Here is a 23,433-nt window from a genome sequence, read left to right on the forward strand (position 1 = left end):
TTTGTGCAAGTACGTATGTGACTTGTACGTATATTCTTATTGAGTGAGTGGACGGCGTTTTGTTTTCGTCTTATATTAATGAGTAGCCACCGTGATTAAAAAAGGGGAGACAGGGCGGTCAGCAAAGGCAACATATGTATACTGGTCAACTCAAGATAGAAGGAAAAGTCCCTCAGATGCTTTGACTTTTCTAGAACGTTTTAACCAGCTGCTACTAAACAAGTATTGCTAGATAGAAGGACCACAATCACAAACGAAAGTTAGTGATTTGTGGAGCACGTGCTTTGTGAACACTCAAATTATTATGAATATCCAATCATGTAGAGTATTCTCTTTCCACTATACATTCGCAATATATTATTTAGACATGTTCGAACGAACTTGCATATATCGCGTAATAATTGTGATAGAACAGAGTCGTTAATTACAAATTAGACAGCTCTAAAAACCCAATCAAATGGACGATAAATAATACACGAATAATGACTTGTGCATAACAAGATCGTGGTTGCAACATAATAAAATTGGGTGTGCAGTCGGTGGTGTATTTACAGCTAGCTGATTGAATGTTCTGTATGCATTTTGCATGCAGTCAAATTATAACAAATCAAAGACTAACATAACCGAGAGAATAGTACATCTGTACACACCAAATATGAAGAATTTAAGAAAGCGAAGTCAAATAAAGTTATTATATGGATTATTCAAAACCTGAAGTGAAATATATACTAGTTGGATATTCAAGCTAGTGTGGCATTAAAGAAGTTTCAAAATCAAAATTCGTGATGGGAACATCAATGAGTACTTGAGCAGTAGGACGAAGCATGTAGTTGAGCAGTCGCACAGACTATTATAAACTTGAGAGTAGAAACAAAATGTAGTTAAGCCGCGTGAGGCTCCGCCTCAATTATCATGTATAATTAGGTGAAGGGAGATTTATTCTCATTAAAACATTTTAATTTAAAATAAATATTAAAAATTATATATTTGAAAATAAGTAAATAACCGTATATCTCACAAAGATATAAACTACTCCCTCCGTCCCCTTTTACATGTCCATTTTGCTTTTCGAGAAGTCAAATTGACCAACTTTTGACTAAACATTACGAGTTATCTATCCAGTATTTCTAAAATCTAAAAGTTGCATATTAATATAGACTCAATATACTTTCTAATGATATAATTTTTATTATTTTTCTCAATTATCTAATATATGTAAAGTTCAGTCAAAATATAGTCAATTTGACTGGTCAAAAGTCAAAATGGACATGTAAAAGGGGACGGAGGGAGTAATATATAAAGTATTTCATCAAGTAATACATTAACCGCGAACTCCCCCTCCCCTTTAGAATCTGCATGCTCTTTTCTTTTCATACAATTAGCTGCCATCTTTCACAGTCTTCTTTCCCTTCCAAACTGTGTGCTAGATCCACATCTGTTGATTGTGGACTGAGTTCACATCAAACCAAAAAATCCTAGAATCAGAGTGCAGAGTACTCTAATTCAATTGTTGGCTCCTTTTTTCCCTGGTTAAAGAAATTAGTCCTTTCTTTTATCAGTTTAAACAAATTAATAAATGTAAGTGCTTATGCTTAAATTCTAGGTAAAATTTTAATAACATTTATATTCTTTTTTACTAGTTGTGCATTTTAATATTAATTATTATTAACTCAAATACCTTTAAGAATTATCATACAAATAACTATGGAATTTAATAAAGTGAGTGAAAATTTAATAATATCTTTGTGTAATCAATGTAATTAAAATATTGAAAAATGAGAAAAAAAATACTATATTTAATATTTTTAATATATGTAAAATTTGTAAACAAGATTACTAAATTGGATGGAAACAATGTTATAAGAAAAGATTTTTCTACCATAATATTATAATTGATTCTCCCATTATAATTTATTTTTCACTCAAAATAATTATATATATTACCAAAATTCAAGATAAGCTGTAATAACATATTTAGTAGTAGGTTTTTAAATTATTATGCAATATTCTAGTAATACGTACAGTTCTCACAATTTGACCTTTATGAGTTCTTTACAGTATTTGACATTTTGACTGAGAGAAACCTTTTGGCTAGTTACTCTTTAATGATCTAAAAGTTGTTATATACTTGAATCATATAATGTGGGAATTTTTCTTACTGTAAATTTAAAACAACTTTCTAGCCATCTAACACATATCGATCCAATTATAAATATGAATAATTCCATTCAAATTATTTTTAAGTCTAAATATTGTGAAAGAAAATGAAATAAGGCCTAAGATAAGAAAAAGTTAAACCTTAATCATGGATGATTTGGACCGATTTTATTAAGTTTTATAGCCTATATCCATTAATTTATGAAAGTTCATGTGAAAATTTATTTTAAAACAAACTTCAAATCAAAATATTTTTATAAACAAACTGGTATAGATAACATATCTCGACCGAGTTTCTCAATGCAACGCCGGCTAGTTTACTTTTGATAAATAGACTTAATTAAGAACAAGAAATTTGCTCAAATCTAGACAAAATAATTTTTCAAATTAGAGTGACTAGTTAAATGAAATATACAATGTATAATGACTTGCTAGCAAACTAGCAAAGTAAGTTCAGCTAACCAATCCTAGAAACAAGCTGAGAAACATAAAACTAATGAAAGAATCATTTTCTTCTCAAAGAAGATGAAAATACAAAACGTACACGATCTCAAAGGAAGATGACTATTTTACCATCCCAACTTCAAATAATTATCATATGGCATCAAATTCAGATCCAAACCCCAAACTCTTTTGCAACTGTTGCTCTTCTTCAAAATGGGCACCGCCTTCACAGCCTTATGATCATCATCGCTAATAGTAGTGCTTGTAGAATTAGCCTCCGTTATAGTAGTGCTTGTAGAATTAGCCTCTATTTCTGCACGGTGCCGCCTCATGTGCCCCCCAAGAGCTTGACCTAAAGCAAACTCAACCCCGCATATTGAGCACTCGTGTGTCTTCGGCTTCACCGCTACTTGTTGTAGAAGATCTCCAACCATCAGCTTAGGCCTCTTGTGACTGGCCCGATGACCACCTAACGCTTGGAACGATGGGAACTGTCGATTACATGTCTTGCATTCGTAAACACGGCCGCTTGAAATTAGATGAGTCTGGGATTTGCCGATTTGTGAAAGAAGCATGAGACAGTTGGCCATTGTTAATTCATCTTCTCTACCTCTCTTCATTGACATCTTAATGTAAAATCAAATAAGTTGTTTTGTGTTTGGACTTTTTGGTTAAGGTTGTGTCGAATGAACTGTGGAAGGGTTTTGTAAGAATTGTGGTTGAGTGAGTTGCAATATTGCGTTTGTAAGTGTATATATACAAGGTTCTCAAAGGTGGCTGCAGACGTAAGCGCCTACATGTATAAATTTTTTAATTAACGATTTTGAGTGAGTGAATGGTTTAGTTTGTTTTTGGTTAATTAGTAGAGTCGTAATTAGGCGGGCAAGTGGGTTGATTAATTAAGTGATTGGGAGAGCCGTCACGAGCTGATCAAGGTGACATGAGTGCTATAATCAACTCAAGTGAGAACAAAAGGAGATGCTTTGACTTTTCTAGAAGCTTTTTGATTCATTCCAGTGATGGAGTGTTAGAGGGGACCTCCTCACCAGACAAGGGAAGTTTGAGTTTTTAGTAGACCACGTGGTTTACGAATATAGAAATTACCAGGAATGTCCGGAGCATATGTATTTACACTATAATATTAAGCTCGTTTTTTTTTCACAAGTATGTTTTATTTAACTTAATAATGTATTAATTATAATTGTATATGTTTAATAAATTGTGTGCATGTATGTAAAGTAAAGTTCTATGGAGACCAGTTTTTTTTCGAGACCATGGAGACCACTTATGTTATGCAAGTAAAATATTATATAAAAACATTGCAAAACTCATAATTTTGCAAATCAAAATACTGTAGAATACATTAATTTGTGAAGTAAATTCTACAAATATCACCAATTCATTAAAATTATTGAAGAACATCTATGTTTAATGTATGTTCTGCAAATTGAACAAATGTTCTGCAAACGAAACATATTACGCAGGATAAAATATTTTATAATATTCTACATGCAAAACATACATGATAATCAAGATTTTAAATGATATAATGATCTTTGTACAACATTATTTGCAAAATTATGAGTTTTGCAATGTTTTTATGCATATTTTACTTGAAAAACATAAACGGTCTCCACGGTCTCCAGAAAAAGTAGTCTCCATAGAATTTAACTCCATGTATGTATATGTTTTAATTTGTAATTAGTATATTTGTTTTAGAGAAAATAATAATCATACGAATAGTTGAAATAAAATAATGTTTATTCTAGTTGATAATATTTTACATTTATATTCTAATAAAACGATTCAATACCCAAATATAGAGACTAAGCGCACTTTTGTTTAAGAGAAGCGTAAGCTGTTTCTAATTTCTGTTCCTGTTTGTATAGATAAGATAAGCATTTTTAAAAAGTTTGAGAATTCTAACTTTTCTTTCGGAATCTCAACTACTTTTCCAAATATTTTATTAATTTATTTACTTCTCACTTCTAATCTAATTTTTTTACTTTAAACAAAAAGTCACTTTTTTTAAGTTGTCCAAACCACCATCATGGTCATTTTACAACCCTAGCTATCTCAGGGACGAAGCCAGCAAACATCTGTGAGGGGGGCCAAAAAAAAAATTCTTCCATACAGTAAAATTTTTCATCAGCACTGTAAAATATTTGTTATAAAATAAATACAAAAATACTAGTGAAAAAATTATAGTAGAGCTTTGCGTTCTTTTAAATCAGGAAATCAAATTTATAATTGTGTCAACAAAAATATTTAGCTATTTCTTTTTAAATATATTTAAGTATAAAATGGTCAGGAAACTCATCATAATAACTCTAAGTTATACAATAATTTTTAATTAGCAAATAACACACATTAAATGAAATTGTATTTTGACAATATCTCAAAAACTAAATATTATGTTTGTTATACTTACTCGTTTTCAAAAAAAAATGTATATTATACTTACAAAAATAATATTATGCTTATTTAGAAGACGACAAGTTATAATTTAAATAAGTAAAAATATTATCTAGAAGATGAAATTTAAAATTGAAGATGAGTAGATCAATATTAATATTAAATAATAAATGGATAATGCACGAGGACTAACTATTCTATGAAAATGAAGAAGTGAAGGGAGGTATAAGTTTCTTGGATAAGAACTCCACCAAAGATTCTTATTTTTAAAGAACAACCATATTGACATTATATTTATCACATATCACATTTTACGATCTTTTTTTTAAATAGTATAATTGTATATATATCCATATTTTTGTTTATTTTTATTTTTAAATTTGGTCTAATACAATAAATTAGAAAAATCTAAGAATTAAAACTTTATTTTACAATGTTAAATATTTTTTAGAAGCGAACAAATATTTTTTGAGGGGGGCCAAATTTTTATATTTATATGAATATATAGATAAAATACAATATTTTTTTTCAAAATTATATAATAAAAATTACAATACTATGGAAACCCTAGGGGGGGCCATGGCCCCTTCTGGCCCCTATGTAGCTTCGTCCCTGAGCTATCTCACAGCAGTCATATGCATGCTCCTAATTAGTTGGTAACAGAACTTGCTAAATTGTACAGTGCAGTTGCTAGTTTTATGGCTAAATGCGTGTAAAGATACAAGGTTAGCTTCCTACGATTGGACCCTTCGTCCCTATTTATTTGTCCACTTATAACATTTTCACACATATTAAGAAAATTTAAGTTTGATAAGAAACTTCCATCAATACCCTATTTAATGTCTTAATTGTAGGAAAATACTAGTGAGATTACTCCATTATTCAATACAAATTTGATGAATCAGTGAATAATAATCATGATATTTATAGCTAGAAGAACAAAGTCAAAGACTCTTCAGGTTATTAAATGAAAAATTTTACTTTGGTTATATAAATGAACAAATAAATAGCGACAAATTTTTACTTCCAAACTGGACAGATAAATAGGGACGGAGGGAGTATTATTTACGTATAGCTGATGAGCTCATAAATAATATTTATTTTCTAATAAATTTAGAGATAAAATCAAACACAAGATGCGAAATTAGGAAGAAGGATAAACTCATTAATCATTATCGGGTCAAGTTCATAAAAATCAAAGTCTAAGGTAGTTAAGTAGCTTATGATCTGGAAGGGCAAATCGTATGCTTGAGAACAACACTTTCTTCCAGTTCACCCGTCAGCGCAGATAGTTGGTGTGAATAAGATAGGTACAACTGCGAAAGGCAAGTGAAAGATCTAGATAGTCAATAATCACATATAATGAATTTCCCATCATCTCTATCTTCAGTTTAAGTATTGCCGGGTAATCAAGTTACAAAATTCATTACTCAACTACTACATATATACAGATCATGAGTTCTGATGCTGATGCATAAGTTCGGTATTATTATAATTTATATCTTAAAAAACGTTTCTACTGATCTACTCTCTTTAATAAAGACAAAATTGCATGCATCTTATAATCTTTCACAAGACACACAGTTCACTTGAATTTTACGTTTTATTTTAAAATTTTTGGACATCATATTCAAAATTAAAATTTTCATTTCTTAAATGAATATATGATCTATTTATATCATATTTTTATGATAAATTTATAAGATATTAATTTTACTATATCATAAAAAAAATCACTCTCGTCAAGCCACCTTTATAAATAGGCCAGAGATACCTGTTACTTGAATCAATTTGACCCTGATAGAGTCAAACAAAGATAATTATGGGTGGATTTTACTTTTCGAATGGAAGAAATTTCAACATCAAGAAGGGCGTGGAGGTGCGTTCATCAAGGGCTGATGCTAACTACGTAGGAATGATCAAGTTTCCTTGGTAGTTAAACAAACTTACGAAGCAGGTACCGCCTCATTTCATTATAGTGACCTTCCCCTTTCACAAATGCGCTCCCACACTATCTTTTCGTTTCATACGAAGTATATATATTATTATATCGGTCTTTCTAATGTGTGCCCAAGGGCACACAATAATCACAAACTCTTATGAAAATAGGTTATTTGATTGGTGGAATTTGTGTGAATGTAGGGGGCAACTAATATTTATTAACTATCCACCGATCAGAAGTTAGTATTTTCATGAAAGTTAGTGACTATTGTGTGCCCATAAACACACCATAGAAAATTCGTTATTATATTCAGATCCGAACTGTATAAATTTAACCATGCTATCATATTACGTAACTCACGTTAAACATGTTCCTTTATAAAGTTCAAACCAGCTCCAAATACGAAGTAGAATTTCGAGGTAGATCTCTTTCTTTTTAATATTTCGATTAATGGGAAAACGATAATATGGTAAGTTTTGTTCTATCGGTGATTCTTCATCTTTCAGCTCAATAGAGATGCCCTTCCGCAATAAAATGTAGGTTTACTCGACTGTACTTTTCGGTGGATTATGACGGACCTCCTGCTGCTGCCTGTGGGCTGTGGTAATAAAATGTCTGAGAATTCAAACAAGCATTCCAATCACGTGTCATTTTTAAATAAATTGTAATTCTATACATGATAATAAATTTTTTTATCAATGATGACATATGCTACATCACACTAATATTAATAATAATATGTCTCACGAGTCACGCATAAAATTGGATACAAAATTTCTTATAAAATAATACTCCCTCTGTTTTTTAATATATGACGTTTGACTTTTTGGCACACACTTTTAAGTGCTTTGACCGGATAGTTAAAAATATTATTTTTAAAATTTTCTTTTTCTGAATAAAAATATATAATCAAAATTTTAATTCACAAAAAGAATCAATTAAAAATAACAATTTTTACTAGTCAATCAACCCACCTAAAGGGACGTGCCCGAGTCAAAAGTGACATATAAAAAAAACAGAGGGAATATATGATAAGTTTTTATTGAACTATATCCGGTGTATTCACGTAAACAATAGTACTCCTCATCCCAAATTAGATGAGTTAGTTGACTTTGAGCACGCAGCTTAAAGTGCATTGACCGTCTAGTTTTGAAATTTATTTTTTTAATTTTTTTTTGTAAACGAAAATTTCATATTTAAATTATTATTTGTAAAAATAAGTAATGTAGCTATGTGGTCAATGGACTTTAAAATGCGTGTCCGAAATCAACGAGATCGTCTAATTTGGGATTGAGGGAGTACTGACTAAAACATCTGGCATTATCATATTATTTTGTGCTCGATTTTATACGTGCAGTATTACTCATATTAATACCACTACGTTTTTCTAGAATTCTCTAACTCTACTTTGGTCGAATATATGCAGCCTAAGATGAAACAAAAAGGTTAATTAATAATTATATTTAAGAAAATAGGCTAATGCCTTCAAACAAAAGGCCCATGTGATAGGATTGTATAGTGTGCTGGTGGTTGATGGGCCGAGTTTCAATGCACCACTAAACTTTCAATCCAGCCCATTTAAACATAATCTAAAGTCTGACTAAGCCTCTAAATGCGGATACCTCTGTTAGTACAGATATCCTAGTAATCAAATCACACAGGCCATAGCCTTCCTCTTTTCGTCTCGTACCCGATGCGATCAATTAATGAGTTTATTTAATTTATTTATTTCATTCCATCGACCGAAACGCTAATAATTGTTTAAATTTGTTAACAATGGTGTAGAGTAATTCTGTGCTGGCAACTTATCACTTAAAACACGTGTACTAAAGCTGATTTTATCATACTCATGTTACTTGTTTGGGACAGATGGCAAGTCCACGTTTCATCACAAACACTTAAGTAGCTTGCATGTTTGTGTAACATAAAATCCTGGTTTTATTAATTAAAAAAAAAAAAAAAAAAGTGTTCAAGAATTAATGGGGAAGGAGCGCGACCGAGGTTCACCGGAAATGCATGTGCCGTTACGGCTGCTCATGCCCGGATACGGCGGCGGCGTCGACGAGAACGACCGGCAGCTGGCGGTGTACAACCCTCCGCCGCCGGTGCCGGTTTGTGTGTCTCGCTTTAGTCTACCGGAAGGTTGGGAGGTTGAAGAGATCCCACGCGCTGATGCTACTCGTGTTGACAGGGTTTTTTCTCTAATTACTCTTTTTTATTTGTTTTGTCTGATATTTTTATTGTGTTTGCTTAATTGGGGTAAATTATCATGTAATTGTGAAATCGGGTTAACCTGAATTGCTTACATCCCTTATCTGGTACTTGTACATAGAACTAGCTTCTGTAATTTGTTTTAAAATTCTACGAATTTAGTTGCAGAGAAAAAATTAGGTGATGCAAAAAACTTGGAGTATGGCCAGGGAGCTCTTATGTAGCCATCAGTTTGCTGAGATTAAAAAATTATGCTCCCTTAAGGCACAAAATAGTTGCTAGAAGATGTTGTGGCTTCCAATAAAAAAAATTACGGGAAGGAGGGTTTGGCTTCGAGCAACTTTTTTGCTGGTATGGGGAGCGTAATTTTGAAACTTCGACCATTGGATCGTCCAACGGCTGAGAAATAGATGGCCATAAGAGCTCCTACCATCAATGATCAGGAATCAGCTCCCAAAAAGCTTACTTTCCTCTTAGAGAGCTGTATTTTATTTTTTACGGAATGAGATAATAACATATTTTGCTCAAAAGGAAAGTGTCACTTGATTAGTTTGTACATAGTTTCAAGCTTTATGATCATTAACACGTGATATTCGAATCATAGTAACATCATAAGTTGTTTTTAAGTACACTGCATTTGTTGAAGGGGCGAATATGGAATGAAATATCTTCAAATTTGTGAGTCTTTTGTTGGAAAAAGGAAACAAATGTGAAAATTGAAAGAGGAGTATGGTTTGTAAGTTGTAACTTTATACGCTACCTTGCTCACACACAAAAGGTTCCAGTTTTTTATCTCTTGTGTGTGCATATTCAGAATTGGATTGTGAGGATTCTGGTATTTTTCTAACAAATGATAATGCAGACCAAGAAAACTGCTTTATGTATTGTCACCAAGACACCAACCAATGTAAAGTTTCTAATAACGTAGCTCTCAAATTTCCTTTCATATTTGGCGTCTTTAGCTTACGTAAACATTTTATTCTATATGAACAGAGTAGGTAACTCTAATGAACAATAAAACTATGTAAAGTTACTAAGATGGGTCATGGCAGATGATCATTTCTTGAGGAAAATTACGAGACCAATGCTCAAGTTACTATTTTTGCTGAAAAGTAACAAATCAGCTTGTAGATTATAGTGGATTAGTGGTAGAGTAAAGAAAACAAAAACGGTCCTTTGGTTGTGATAAAAATAGTCAATATGGGATCTAGTCAACTGACAAGAAGAATGTAATTTCGAAGGCTTTATTTTGTATCCCACTCTATGTAACCTGAATGCTTATCAGGATAATAATTTACATGCATGCTTTGTATCTTAATGTTGTATGAATGTATGTGTTACGGATTACACTGCAGTATTACTATGAGACATCAACTGGGAACAAGTTCAGATCTCTAAGAGAGGTGGAGAGGTATATTACTGGAGAAGTATATACACCTAGAAGGAGTAGATCAAAGACTTTGAGGATAGGCTATCGTGGATCTCGTGGCAAGGTAAGATGATAACTCCATTGCTTTTTGACAAAAGCTTGATGTATCCATTTATATAAGTTAATTTGACAACGTTTAAGTAACCAGTTTTCTCAACAGTCGCAGAATTCAGTTTACCGCAAGATGGTCGTCTCTGGTGGAAAGGTAAACAACTTCAAATTTATTCCATTGCTTTTTGACAAAAGCTTGATGTATCCATTTATATAAGTTAATTTGACAATGTTTAAGTAACCAGTTTTCTCAACAGTCGCAGAATTCAGTTTACCGCAAGATGGTCATCTCTGGTGGAAAGGTAAACAACTTCAAATTTATTCACGAAGAAACTAAGCAGACCTAATAGGACAAAGAGAAAAGAAGCTCCATAACTTCTTCTGACAGCAGTACTCACAATTTGAATCTATAGTTTGTTACTATGTTTTTTGATATTATGAGCTTTGATGTTGTGCTAGAGAATTACTTGTTTGGTGTATTATATTTTAATCTTTATCTAGAGTTAACCACCTATTGAAACCTGCTAGTCTGACTGTCTGAGTCAAGTTGTGTGTTAGGTTGAATCAGTAGAACTAACAGACTCGAGCAATAACTAAAGTTTTAAGGAGGCATGTGGTGTATACTAGATCCTGAATGGGCACAAGCCGATACTCGGGAAACGGGGTATTATTATTTTCATGCCTCTTCTGACATAATGAGGCATATATTAAGTATAGTATATAGATGTAAATTGGTGTACACACCTTGACATAAGATAAGGATTCATAGGTTGTTACAAAGTCTGACAATTGACTGGATACTTATATTTCTAACCTGTTGATGCTACTGCAGATGTTAAAACTTGAGGAGGATGAGGACCCGAGTCAGTATCAAATGGCTATTGTGCCTGCTAGAAACAACTCAACTAGTTCGTCATGCCCACTCCCTGATGGTTGGGTTGTTGAGGAGGTGCCTCGTAATAAGCCTCACGGCTATGTTGACAGGGTACATTCTGTCTCCAAAATATTAGCATTCAGTTCTGCCCCAAAATGTGATTTTGTCAATTAAAATTTCAGGTTTTGTATCATAAATATAATTTACTGGATTAGAATATCAGATAAATTCGTCAGAGAGATCAGTAATAATGGATGCCCTCAGGTAGCTATAATTATCTAGCTGTAGCCCTTCTTGTCAAGGTTTATTCCTTGACAAAGATGTTCTTTTTTTTTTTTTTGACAATTCTTGACAAAGATGTTCAATAACTTAAAATTATAAATAAAATGATAGAAAACAGAGGAGTCTAGTTTTTTTGCTGAAAGACCCTTTGAGCCTCTAGCCTTGTGGTGCATTGCAACTTTAAAACTGATCTTCGCAAATATGGCGCTGATCATAATGTGTGAAGGATAGGCATCTACAAGCAAAGAGTCTCTTTCTTAAGGAATCTTTGAGAAATCAGTGCTTTAGGGCAAATAATTATTCCATCTAACAAGTTATTCATATGTAAGGATTTTCCCTTTCTTCTGCTCTAATTATACAAACTTATTTACATGCATTTACTCTATAGCTTATATATCTCTATATATTCTCGCATGCACAACTTAAATTCTATTACCTTTCTAGATGGTTAGAAAACAAAGAATATATTCTGATGTTTACGTATTTTTGCTTGCTATGTTACACACTAAGCAGGACTGAAATCTGTGTGCACACTCTTACAAATTCACTTAACCTCTGATGTTACATAGTTAGATTCTGTTAGTGCACCAATTCAGTAATGGGATAGGTGACAATCTGGAACAGTATACAAGTCAACTGAACAACACCTTGACGGCTTGACCCCATCTTAAATTCTTTACTGGCTCACATATATACCGGAATGGGAATTCATGTTGATATGAAATATTTCAAATAAAATATCGTCTTCAAAATTGAAGATATGTAAACTAGGAAGCTATATATGCATAAATGACTACAATCTGAGAGTTTAGCACCTAGACAATATCCTATTTCGTACTACAATTATTGGATGAAAGGGGAGGGATATAGACCATAGCCAACAATTACCTCTTGCGGAGTTTGATCACGTGACTTCTAGAAGTATACAGGCCACCAAGCACTTAAATTAACAAGTGCCTCACGCCTCTGGGAAAGAGAGGGTTGTAGTAGCAACCATGCTGTTATGAAGTCCAAAATATATGAATCCTACTAATATGGCAAAAGGTATGTAAAAGGCTTACCAAGTATATAGCGATTAGGGATGGATTCATAACAGGCCTCCAGAACATGTAAATATGTGTACCACCCACTAGTATTTAATAGTATGTATTTTATTCTTATATAGAAATATGGTGAACTTTATGATTAAACATCAGAGTATTAATGTTCTATTTTGCAGTATTACTATGAGCCAGGGACTGGACGCAAGTTCCGATCTCTATTATCTGTTCGGCGGCACCTCGCAGAACAAAATGAAAGCAGCACATTATCAGAAACACTAGCTGAACTGAAAGAATATAACTTGCCTTTGTCCAAGGCATTTAAGATAGGCAGTCATGTGAAGGTCAGAACAAGTAATGATTTAAATTTCAGTTCTTATTACTTCAATGCATCTTACCGTAGGTTTCACTTTGCAGAGTTCTAACAGTTTGTGGAAGAACACTATCCCGAGGGAGAAAGTGCAGTCAGCAACATTCAACAGCCCCCCCTTGAAAATCAATTGGGTGATTGCTAGTGCAAAGGGAGACTCTTGGAACCCTTTCATTGGTGGATCTCTGGTTCCGGAATCTGTGAAGCAACAATGGTCTAAACGATTCATGATGACCGTCAGTGAAGGCAGCTATTCAGCACCGGACATATAATCGCAAAGGTATTCTATTGATCTGCTGCCAAAACCCTATCATCCCTAATTCAAACAATACACAAGCATTCCATTCATTACATAATGTGCTTATAAGAACTCTTCACTAATGTTAAATTACATTGGCAGCGCCCCATTTCTGCAGATCACAAGATATCAGATGCAGCAACAAGAGACCTCATCAAGACAATCAAATCTTTAGTTTTAGCAAGTGTCCACAATTTTCCCCTAGTTAAGTACATTGTACATTGCTCTCCTAGAACAATTAGTTCTCGAATGGATTGGGTTTTCAAAACAGAGCTGAATACACCAATGCAATTAGAACCCAATTTTATGTTCCTTGTTTGATTTCATCTTTATCAGAATTTACATAGCCATTGCAAAACAGATCTAAACATTTCATTAACTCAAACTTAACAGAATACAAGATCAATTTGCCATGTAGATCAACCAACTAAACAGATCTGATAGAGCAATACACTTCTTGACTATTAGGCACAAAACAAAGTTCTGGAAACTATTAACTACTAAAAGAGCGAACAAATTAAGCCTTCTTGGGTGACTTTCCGGCCTTCGCTGGCGACTTTGGCTCCTTGGGAGCCTTCTCCGCGGTCTTCTTGGGCAACAAGACTGGGTTGATGTTTGGTAAAACTCCACCGTGAGCGAATGTGACTCCGGCCAATAGTTTTCCAAGCTCTTCGTCGTTCCTCACTGCCAAGAGCACATGTCGGGGAATGATTCTGGTCTTCTTATTGTCCCTTGCTGCGTTTCCAGCCAATTCCAAAACCTGATTCAACACATTACTCAGCTCACTAATTCTCCACATTTCAAAATTTAAACTTCAGGGAGAGAGAGGGAGATGGAGGGGGGGGGGGGGGGGGGGGGGGGGGGAGGGGGAGGGGGAGGGAGGGGGAGGGAGAGAGAGAGAGAGAGAGAGATTCTACCTCAGCAGCAAGGTATTCAAGGACTGCAGCAAGATAAACCGGAGCTCCGGTTCCAACACGCTGAGCATACCGTCCTTTCTTCAAGTAACGGCCAATTCTTCCAACCGGAAACTGCAAACCGGCCCGGACAGACCGAGTCACGGCCTTCTTCCTTGGACCGCCGCCTTTCCTTCCTCCAAATCCTTTCTTCGCTTTTCCACCAGTCTCCATTCCTAAAATAAATATGTATGTTTAAGAAGAAAGATTGTTTTGATTTTGAGATGACAAATGAAGAGGCTGCAATGGGGCTTTTATATTGTTTTCATTCGATACAGATGGGAATGGAAACTTAATACAGACCGTTAGATATTTCTTTGATGGTTTAAATCAACGACAGATATGGTGTTTGTGGTCGATCCGCGTGAGTCATGAACAGCCAATCAGAGACGTTTGTGTTTCCAAAGAATTGGCGGTGTCTTTTGAAATTTGCTGAATTTTTAGTTCCCGCCTTGTGCTGCTGCTAGCTTGAAAATTTTAAAACTTCCAAAACATCTGTTGAAAGGAAAATGTGGGTAGTCAAAAAATTATTCCAGATTTATTTTCCAAATAAAGTGTCGAAATGTGATTGGATGCATATGCTGCATTCATATGGATAATAATGAGCCTGTATATACATCAATCACCCAATTATAATTTTTCACTTATCTACTACATTATTTTATAGAAAATTTTGAGAAAAAAATTTGGGATATGTAACATTACCCTTTTTGAAAAATTAAGCCTTTATGTTGCAGGCCTTCTTTTGTTTCAACACTTTATTCTTTATCATTCACACTCATTGTTAATTAGATTATAACTAATAAAATGCATCATATAATGATTTGTTATCAAACTTAATTATTATAAAATCCCGCACAGTCGTATTACATACTGAACGATCAAACTTTTAATGTTTCGCTATGATATAAATCGTAAAAAGTTATTATGATTGTCGGCATGTTGTTGCTTATCAATGACAAGTAATTAATAAACTACTCGTGCGCAATCTGATTCTAAGTATTACTTGAATACCATAATATCATAATTATGCAATAAATTAAGCAAACTAATATCTTATATAAGGAAACTACAAAACTGTCTCTAATATCCGAATATCAAATTATATTGATGATGAAAGTGTATTTTTTGTACTCGCAGTTAGAGTATCTGAAGACTGGAGATGCTTCACTTTGAAAACTATCAAATGTCACACGGAACTTCAATTACCATTATGAAGTGCCCCTTTTCGTTAAATAACTTGAACGTTGTTAATAAATAAGCTTAAAAGCACGAGTAATGTAATCATTATCCTTCATCTTCTTTTCCTATTCTCAACCCCAGTGTCACCATTAAAACATACTTTCATAATTTAAAATTTTAGCATCTCGATGATTTTGGACTGATATGAACACCAAAACCTATCAGTAATCAAATTGAAGCTCTTGAGGATATCTATCAAAATCTTGCAGCAAATTTCTTAAAAAATTAGTAGAGTTTTAACTTTGATTTTGAAATTACACACCTAGCGGGGGGTGAATAGGTGTTATGGCTAATATGACCGATTTTTAATGTTACCGAATAGCTAAACTGTCACAGGCAGCTTGCTGTTAATTTTCAGAGTAAACAGTCAGCTAGCTAACAATGCAGATGCAATGCAAAACAGATTTAATCAGTAAGCTAGCAACACAGAGAATTTTAGCCAGGTTCGACCCCTAACCATATTGGTTTACGTCCAAGTCCCCTGCCAACTGGTAAGAGATTATATTATTAATCAAGAATGTTAACAATTACAAGATTCAACAATATAACTCACTTCAACCCTTGTTCCTGTTATCAGCCTGCTGAAACCTCTGAACCGCGAACCAAAAGCTCTCCAAGACCTATACTTCCCAAGTATACTCTTCTAGCTAACTAGTCCCCTTGTTCCCTTGTTTCACAAGCTGGATACACAGCAACAAAATTTTACACTTTGAACAATACAATGTATGAGTGTAATACAACCGAAACTATGAACTCAATATAGATATATAAGCAAATATAAGTACTAGAGCTCAAGTAAAGATTTTTCAATGAAAGTGTTGTATTTTCAGAAAGCTTGAAGTGTGTTCTTGTTTTTTTTTTGAAACGGACAACCACATTCAAGTATTTATACACAAAGATCCAACGGTCAATTTGCTAACAAATTCCAGCGTTCTTGTTCCAACCGAACTCACGTATAATTTGTTCCCAATTTGAACGTTTAATCTTGTGAAGTTTAAAGAGTAAAAACCATAAAGACGTGAATATATCCCAGTAAAGCGTTTATATAAAAACTCTAATTTGAAATCGAATAGGCGTAGTTAAGGATAAGATCAAACTAGAGATAAACTCTCCTGTCTTTTAGGAAATCGTTTTTGTTTAAAACTCTTGTTTAAAACTGAGCTCTAATATTTATATAAGTCATATATAAATATTAAAGTCCTTACAAATCGTTCCTAATAATTTTCCATGAATTTCGACTTTGATCCTTATCCATTTGTCTTTCTGTTCACGCTGTTAGCTTGCTGAGAAAGCTTAACAATCAACCTGTAAGCTTGCTGACAGTTGAACATAATACTGAAACTTAGAAAACTGTTAGCACATGTATATATATCTATGATAGCTCGCTAACAAGCACCAGTTTTATGCTATTAGCTTGCTGGCAGTGTGATCATCAAAACCTTGAGAGTATCAGATTTCGAGGGTTTTAATTCGAATTATGGCTTTCTTGTTATTTTATTGTTCAATTGTTTTAAGGATATATAGTTATAGATTGTTGGATTTCAAGTCTATTGATGTATTTCTCATGATTTTTGAATAAAGATCTAGAGTTCGACTTTCGCTCATAATACTCGTTTGTAAGGTGTGTAAGTCTAAATTGCCAAAAAGAGAAAAAATCATTTCATAAATTATCTTCTTTTTCTGTTAATTTCAAGTAATTTTAGTTATTCAATTTCATTACATTCCATTATTCTCGATCAAACACAACTAAAGTCTGAAATAATTACGACGTGGATATATTCTTGATGATAACTAATTTAAAACAATATATACAAGTTATTTTGAAAATCCAAATAAAAATGCTTTATCAAATTTTCTTAACGAGCGGGACGAGTTTATGTTGAAATATAAAAATAAAACAATTATATAGTAATAAATCGTAATTTCACATGTGAAAAAGAATTAAAAGCGAAAACTTATTCCTAAAGGGCCATGTCCTTCCAATTTCCAATCTCAACTCTCAACTTCACAAGCAACAATCCAACTCGTGCAACACCATCTTCAAATCCGCCCCGTCCTTCTTCATACCATCCAACGCCCCACAATACGCCACCTCATCAATCCGTGTGCGCACAAACCACCAATCACACACACTCCCCACAAATATAAATACACCCCACCCCGTACAAACTCCCCATTCAAATCTCCCCATCATATTCACACACAGTAAAACACACACACACTTAACCCAAAAAATGGCTCCCAAGGCAGATAAAAAACCGGCAGAGAAGAAGCCCGCGGCCGAGAAATCACCAAAGCCGAAAGCCGGCAAGAAGCTCCCGAAAGAGGCCGGTTCAGCGGCGGTGGACAGGAAGAAGAAGCACAAGAAGAGCGTGGAGACTTACAAGATCTACATCTTCAAGGTGTTGAAGCAAGTGCATCCTGATATCGGGATCTCCAGCAAGGCGATGGGGATCATGAACAGTTTTATCAACGATATTTTCGAGAAATTGGCGGGAGAGGCTTCTAAATTGGCCAGGTACAATAAGAAGCCTACGATCACGTCTAGGGAAATTCAGACTGCGGTGAGATTGGTGTTGCCTGGGGAATTGGCTAAGCATGCTGTTTCGGAGGGGACTAAGGCAGTTACCAAGTTTACAAGTTCTTAGGGTTTGGGGATTGGGAATTAGGGGTTGGAATCGGGGAATTAAGAAGGCTATATGTATTTTGTTTTGATAAATGATGTTTGAATTGATGAATGCATTTGGTAATTTGTGTTCTGTTATTGAAATATGATCAATGGAAATATTATGTGTTGAAATTCATGTTTTGGTATTTTATTGAACTTGTTTATTTTGCTTTTTATATATCCAGGCTACAATGTCTACTTTTTTTCTGTTTAGATTTTGATATGATGTTGGTAATTCGGATTTAATGTTTGAATTCTGTGGTGATTGAGAAAATGTTTTGTGTTGCTTAATTTGATGCAGTTTAATATGATCTTCCAGAAATGATGTTCTGTTTTCATATTATTATACTTTGTTGAATTTGTTGAAATGAATCAATTTTGTTACAATGTTTGTTTCTGATTCAGGGTTGTATTAATGTATATAGATATGTGAAATCTGATATTGAATTTTTTTTTCATGGTGTGGTATTGAATTAATTTACAGAGTAGCCTTCATGTTGTTAAAAATATGATCTCTTAGAAATAATTTGTCTCCATCTTATAATGCATTTGCAGAAATCAACTATTTTGGTTATAACATTTTTGTCTAAAGCCATTAAGGGTGATTCCATATTGGATTCAGTCATTGTCATGACATAATCAAAAGGAAAGAGTGACGATTTGGTTACCAGTGAACTCTTCCAAGTTCCATAGGCAACCCTCTCAAGTTTCTGGCTGCTTTTTAGATCGAAGTAGCCTTTCATCACCCTGCCATGTATTTAATATGTTAAATCTCATCCTGATTGTCTTGGAATTTTGTGGGACTAATAAACTGTAGTATATTACAGAGCAGCCTTCATTCTTTATGTGGTTTGGTAATTATGAAGCTTGATGCTTTGGCCTTTGGGGTTTGATTTGCTGGTGTCATTGTATTTTAACAATCGCATACAAAATTCGGATGCTCTGTTGTGGTGCAAGATGCACAGATTCATGAAGTGGATGGTAATTCTTCTCTCAATCCATCCTCTTTATAAGTAATTATAGTTTTGCACTTGTTTTCTCCATATTCCCTCTGATAACAATTGTATTACTTATTACTGTGGTGGCTCTATTTTTAAGTGTTTTTTGAGTCTTATACTAGCTTTAGTGATGCATACAAGTTCTTATGATATATGTATAAGGTTGGCTGTTTTTATTAAGTTTGTCCCACAATTATTGGTGTGAAGAGGAAATTTAATGCGCCTTCTTTTCAAAAATGTGGGTTAGGGGGGTTTATTATAGAGCTACTAGCAGAGGCTTTCACCATCTTTTGACAGCCAGAGGACCTAGACTACATTGCTTGAAATCTGCCTTGCTGGATTTCCCCCTCAAGTATACTAACTTCTCGTATTAGTAAGATTATTAAATTATCTATGCCTATATATATTTATTAACTTGTGTTGAAGCTGGTTACTGATATTTGGTAATATGAAGGAAAAGAGCCGACGAGGCCATGATGTTACCGCAATTGAAGGTGCACTGCTTTTCACTTGTGCCATTGCTAAGGTTCTGGAAGTTTACCAGCTTTTAAATTAATATTGGCTTGTTCTTTATCTGCAGGGGTCGAATCATTCATGTTGCTGTTCGTTTGTGCTTGGATCTTATGTATGGTAGTCCTGGGATTAATTGAAGAATGATGAAGTTCTTTATCTACTTTTGCTTGATTGATTTATGTTAGTGATCAATTTGATATTCTTTACCCACTATCACTGCAGCTGTGTGTTGCATGTACAAGTTGTTTGCAGTATGATCTTTTGGAATTTGGAACTGATTGTTTTTTGTTTTATCTTCTGATGCATTTGCAGAATTAATTCCTCTTTTTTTTCCCTACATGAAATCAATTCTCTTCGTTTTTTGTTCAATGGGGGTTCTATGAATGTATACTTGTATAGTGATATGTTAAAATCTGATACCGGTCTCGATATGATGTGGTGTGGTACTATTGAATTATAGTACGCAGTAGCCTTCAGTTTTAATATTAGATCGAAAATTGCATTATTAAGCTTAATGCTTTTGGGTATATTCTGTTATGGCCCTTGTTGGTGTAAAATATTAGAAATTCATGAAGCTGTTTATAGTTTTTGGCCTCTTTTGCTCCATATTCCCTCAGCTCCTATAACACTTGTATCACTTATATACTGCGGAGGCTGCGTCTCGAGTAATTTGTGCTTTATTATAGTGGCTTTGCTGATGCATACAAGTTTCTTATTGTGCATCGTTACATGTATATAGTTGGCTGCTTATATAAATTTATAATGCAGTAGGGCAAAATTTAATGGATATATGCACATATAGTGATATAGACACACTGGAGATGAGATTTAAATAAAGCCAATAGCATAGTTGCTTAAGCTTCTACCATCTTTTTCTTGACAGTCCATACTCCATACTTCAATGTTGATATATATTGTTTACTTATTATCCACATGGCGAAGTCTTGTACTTTCAGCAAGGACATCACTTGACAATTGACATTGTTGAGGCCATATGTTGCTGCAAGCTGCTGATGAGTTGCAGAGTTTCCCAGGTTCTTAACATAAGAATTGGCTTGTTCTGAATTTGTAGTGGTCAAGTCATTGATGTTGCTTTCAGTTTGTGCTTGAATTTTATATGTGCTAGTTCACTATTAATTTAACATTCGCTATATATGTTGTCTTGTTAATTTACGGGTGATTAATTTGTTATTCTTTAATCTTTATTCACTATGACTGCAGCTATGGACAAAAGTCTAAACTTGATGTATTGCATATTAAGTATTAACCCAAGTGGGACCTGAATATCTGGGTGATACGGTGTTTAATTAAATCCTGAAAATGGTTTTCACCGCATTCTTTGTACACAGGTTACATTCATATAAGCATGTACAGGACACGTTCATGTTAGCAGTACCTAAGGGTTACTGTAGTATAACAAATAACAAATCTTATCCCACTTCTAAAGGCTATTGCCAGATCTGAGATATTGGCTTATTCTAGTTTAAGATCTTGTATGCATATAGCAAGTGTAGGTGACGTAATATACAGTTGCACGGAACTGAGAGTTTCTCAGTTTTTGGGTTCACCCCAGTTTGCTATATTTTTCTTCCACTTGTTGAGTAGCCATTCTTTGTCATTCTATTTTTCTTTCTGTTCCTTCAATTATCTGGTGGTATTTCTCATTTTGTGGCTGCTATTTCCAACTACCATGAGAGTATTTTATTAGTAATTATATATTGCAGGTTCCTTATGTTCTTATCTCATTTGTCATATTATCCTCAATTTATTACCATGACAAACTTAGAACTTGGACAATGGACCTAACACCGAGTCCTTAAATCTTGTTTAGTTGGTAACCATAATGTTTTTACATTGATAAATGGCGCCTTATTGATTTGCAGTTCTGATCAATTTTCAAAGAGATACTTGGTGATTTGTACCAGGATCAATATATATTGAAAAAATTAGAAAAGGACACAAAGACCTCAGAGTTTTCTCCCCAAGGCAAGCAGAGTTGTGTAATCTTCTTCTTTCTCTGTCTGCTGCTTGCAAGAGCCCTGCTACTTGTCTCTTTGCATTGTCCATACACCTACATGTTAACCTACAGCAAATGTACGCAAAATATTTGCTAATTTTAAGGAAAGAGGTACAAGAGGCTATGGCATATGTGATTGCAGTATTTAAACTGGATCCGACATTAACATCTGGCCTAGATTCTAGAGGTTTTTAAGGAAGATGAAAGTGGCAACTGGTAAGCTGCTGTAGTTAAGCTTGGCAGTTTTTTAACAATTATCACTAGCTTCTGCTAGTTTTCTGAAAAACCATATTTCGCTTCTGGTTTTCGCGGAATGACGACCTATATAAAGGTGTGGCGCAAAAATGTAAAGAACCGGTCATTTTAGTAGGTGTTGGATCATACTCCTATGTAGGAATTACGCTTTAAACAATTGAACTGGAGCTAGTAAATACAAATGGACTATCAAACTATGCATGTCAGCCATCAGACTTTGTTGCATTAAGCAAGTTTAAAAATTGTTACTTTTTGGTCTTTTAGATACAGAGTATACCGATTACTGACCATCGATTACCTCACTAATGGTAAAAGTTAAAATTTAATATTTAAGAGAAGACACATGTTTATTGATGATAATGCTGCATATGATTATATGAAGAATCCTAATATGAAATGAAAAATAATAAATAAATACATAAGAAGAGTGTATAGGATTAAGGAATACATAATATTAGATTATATAGAGAGAATTGTAATTTTCCACAAATCGGGTCCATAGCTCAGTGGTAGAGCATTTGACTGCAGATCAAGAGGTCACCGGTTCGAACCCGGTTGGGCCCTTTTTGCTTGCATCAAGCATTCCCTTTTTGCTTGCATGATGCATCAAACAAAATTAACAAAATTTATTATGCTTGGAGACTTGCAGGGGACCGAAAGTTATACCGTTCTTCCAAAAGTCCCAAAAGCGCTCGTCAATTTTTAGTTGTGAAGTTAATTATTTCCAGTCTTCAACTCCCTCCGTCCTCCTCAATTGTTTACATTAAGAGATGAGACTCGATATACATTCTAATACCCTCATAAAAGATGGTTTGATAAATTGTTTTGATTTTTTCCCTTCTGAATAAATATTTACTATATGCATTTTTATACAAAAAAAAAATTAAAAATAATATGAAACTATGTTTTATGTGCATATTATAATATGTGTTGAGCAATATAAAAAACACCGTAAATAAATAATAGGGACAAGAGAGTACTTGACACTGAGATCTTGTCAGATATTAGGGGCTGCTTCCCAGAAAAAAAATGTTTAAATTAACTATTTTTCTTAGATCTTTTACCCTTAACATAATTTTGGGGAAAAAAAAAGATTTCTGCCCTTTGACTACAATTATATTTTCTAAAAAAAAGAAAAAAAAATGTTTTCTTCTTTCGAAAAAACAAATTATATCTCTAAGATTCATATCAATTATCAAAGGAAGGATTTCCATAAAACAAACAAACTAATGAAATCTAGAACATATTTTCTGAAACCAAATAAACATGGTATG

At 33.8% G+C, this 23,433-nt stretch overlaps 4 protein-coding genes and 1 non-coding gene across 6 annotated transcripts; 3 read left to right on the forward strand and 2 right to left on the reverse strand.

Moving 5' to 3' along the window:
• Positions 1-2,523: 2,523 nt before the first annotated feature.
• LOC108222233 (zinc finger protein ZAT12) lies at positions 2,524-3,336 on the reverse strand. The gene has a single exon (XM_017396149.2). It carries the CDS (start codon positions 3,225-3,227, stop codon positions 2,727-2,729), a length of 501 nt encoding a protein of 166 aa, XP_017251638.1. The 5' UTR covers positions 3,228-3,336; the 3' UTR covers positions 2,524-2,726.
• Positions 3,337-8,872: 5,536 nt separating this feature from the next.
• On the forward strand, positions 8,873-13,825 carry LOC108223882 (methyl-CpG-binding domain-containing protein 7). Of its 2 annotated transcripts, none has more exons than XM_017398334.2 (8): positions 8,873-9,150; positions 10,525-10,662; positions 10,759-10,803; positions 10,895-10,951; positions 11,482-11,634; positions 13,025-13,189; positions 13,263-13,495; positions 13,616-13,825. In XM_017398334.2, the coding sequence occupies exons 1-7, from the start codon at positions 8,938-8,940 to the stop codon at positions 13,485-13,487; spliced, it is 996 nt and encodes a 331-aa protein (XP_017253823.1). In that variant the 5' UTR covers positions 8,873-8,937; the 3' UTR covers positions 13,488-13,495; positions 13,616-13,825. The 2 variants fall into 2 exon arrangements, with proteins under 2 accessions (XP_017253823.1, XP_017253824.1); XM_017398335.2 differs by having other exon boundaries at positions 8,875-9,150; positions 10,907-10,951.
• Positions 13,826-13,863: 38 nt separating this feature from the next.
• LOC108223883 (histone H2A) lies at positions 13,864-14,703 on the reverse strand. The gene is made up of 2 exons (XM_017398337.2): positions 14,431-14,703; positions 13,864-14,273 (listed from the first exon to the last, which is right to left on the reverse strand). The coding sequence occupies exons 1-2, from the start codon at positions 14,638-14,640 to the stop codon at positions 14,031-14,033; spliced, it is 453 nt and encodes a 150-aa protein (XP_017253826.1). The 5' UTR covers positions 14,641-14,703; the 3' UTR covers positions 13,864-14,030.
• Positions 14,704-17,881: 3,178 nt separating this feature from the next.
• Positions 17,882-18,552, forward strand: LOC108222362 (histone H2B). The gene has a single exon (XM_017396282.2). The coding sequence runs from the start codon at positions 17,943-17,945 to the stop codon at positions 18,354-18,356; it is 414 nt and encodes a 137-aa protein (XP_017251771.1). The 5' UTR covers positions 17,882-17,942; the 3' UTR covers positions 18,357-18,552.
• Positions 18,553-22,651: 4,099 nt separating this feature from the next.
• TRNAC-GCA (transfer RNA cysteine (anticodon GCA)) lies at positions 22,652-22,723 on the forward strand. The gene has a single exon. It is a non-coding gene; the product is annotated as a tRNA-Cys (tRNA).
• The last annotated feature ends 710 nt before the right edge of the window (positions 22,724-23,433 follow it).

The sequence above is a fragment of the Daucus carota genome, chromosome 5 (genome assembly GCF_001625215.2).
Source record: "Daucus carota subsp. sativus chromosome 5, DH1 v3.0, whole genome shotgun sequence".
NCBI lineage: Eukaryota > Viridiplantae > Streptophyta > Magnoliopsida > Apiales > Apiaceae > Daucus > Daucus carota.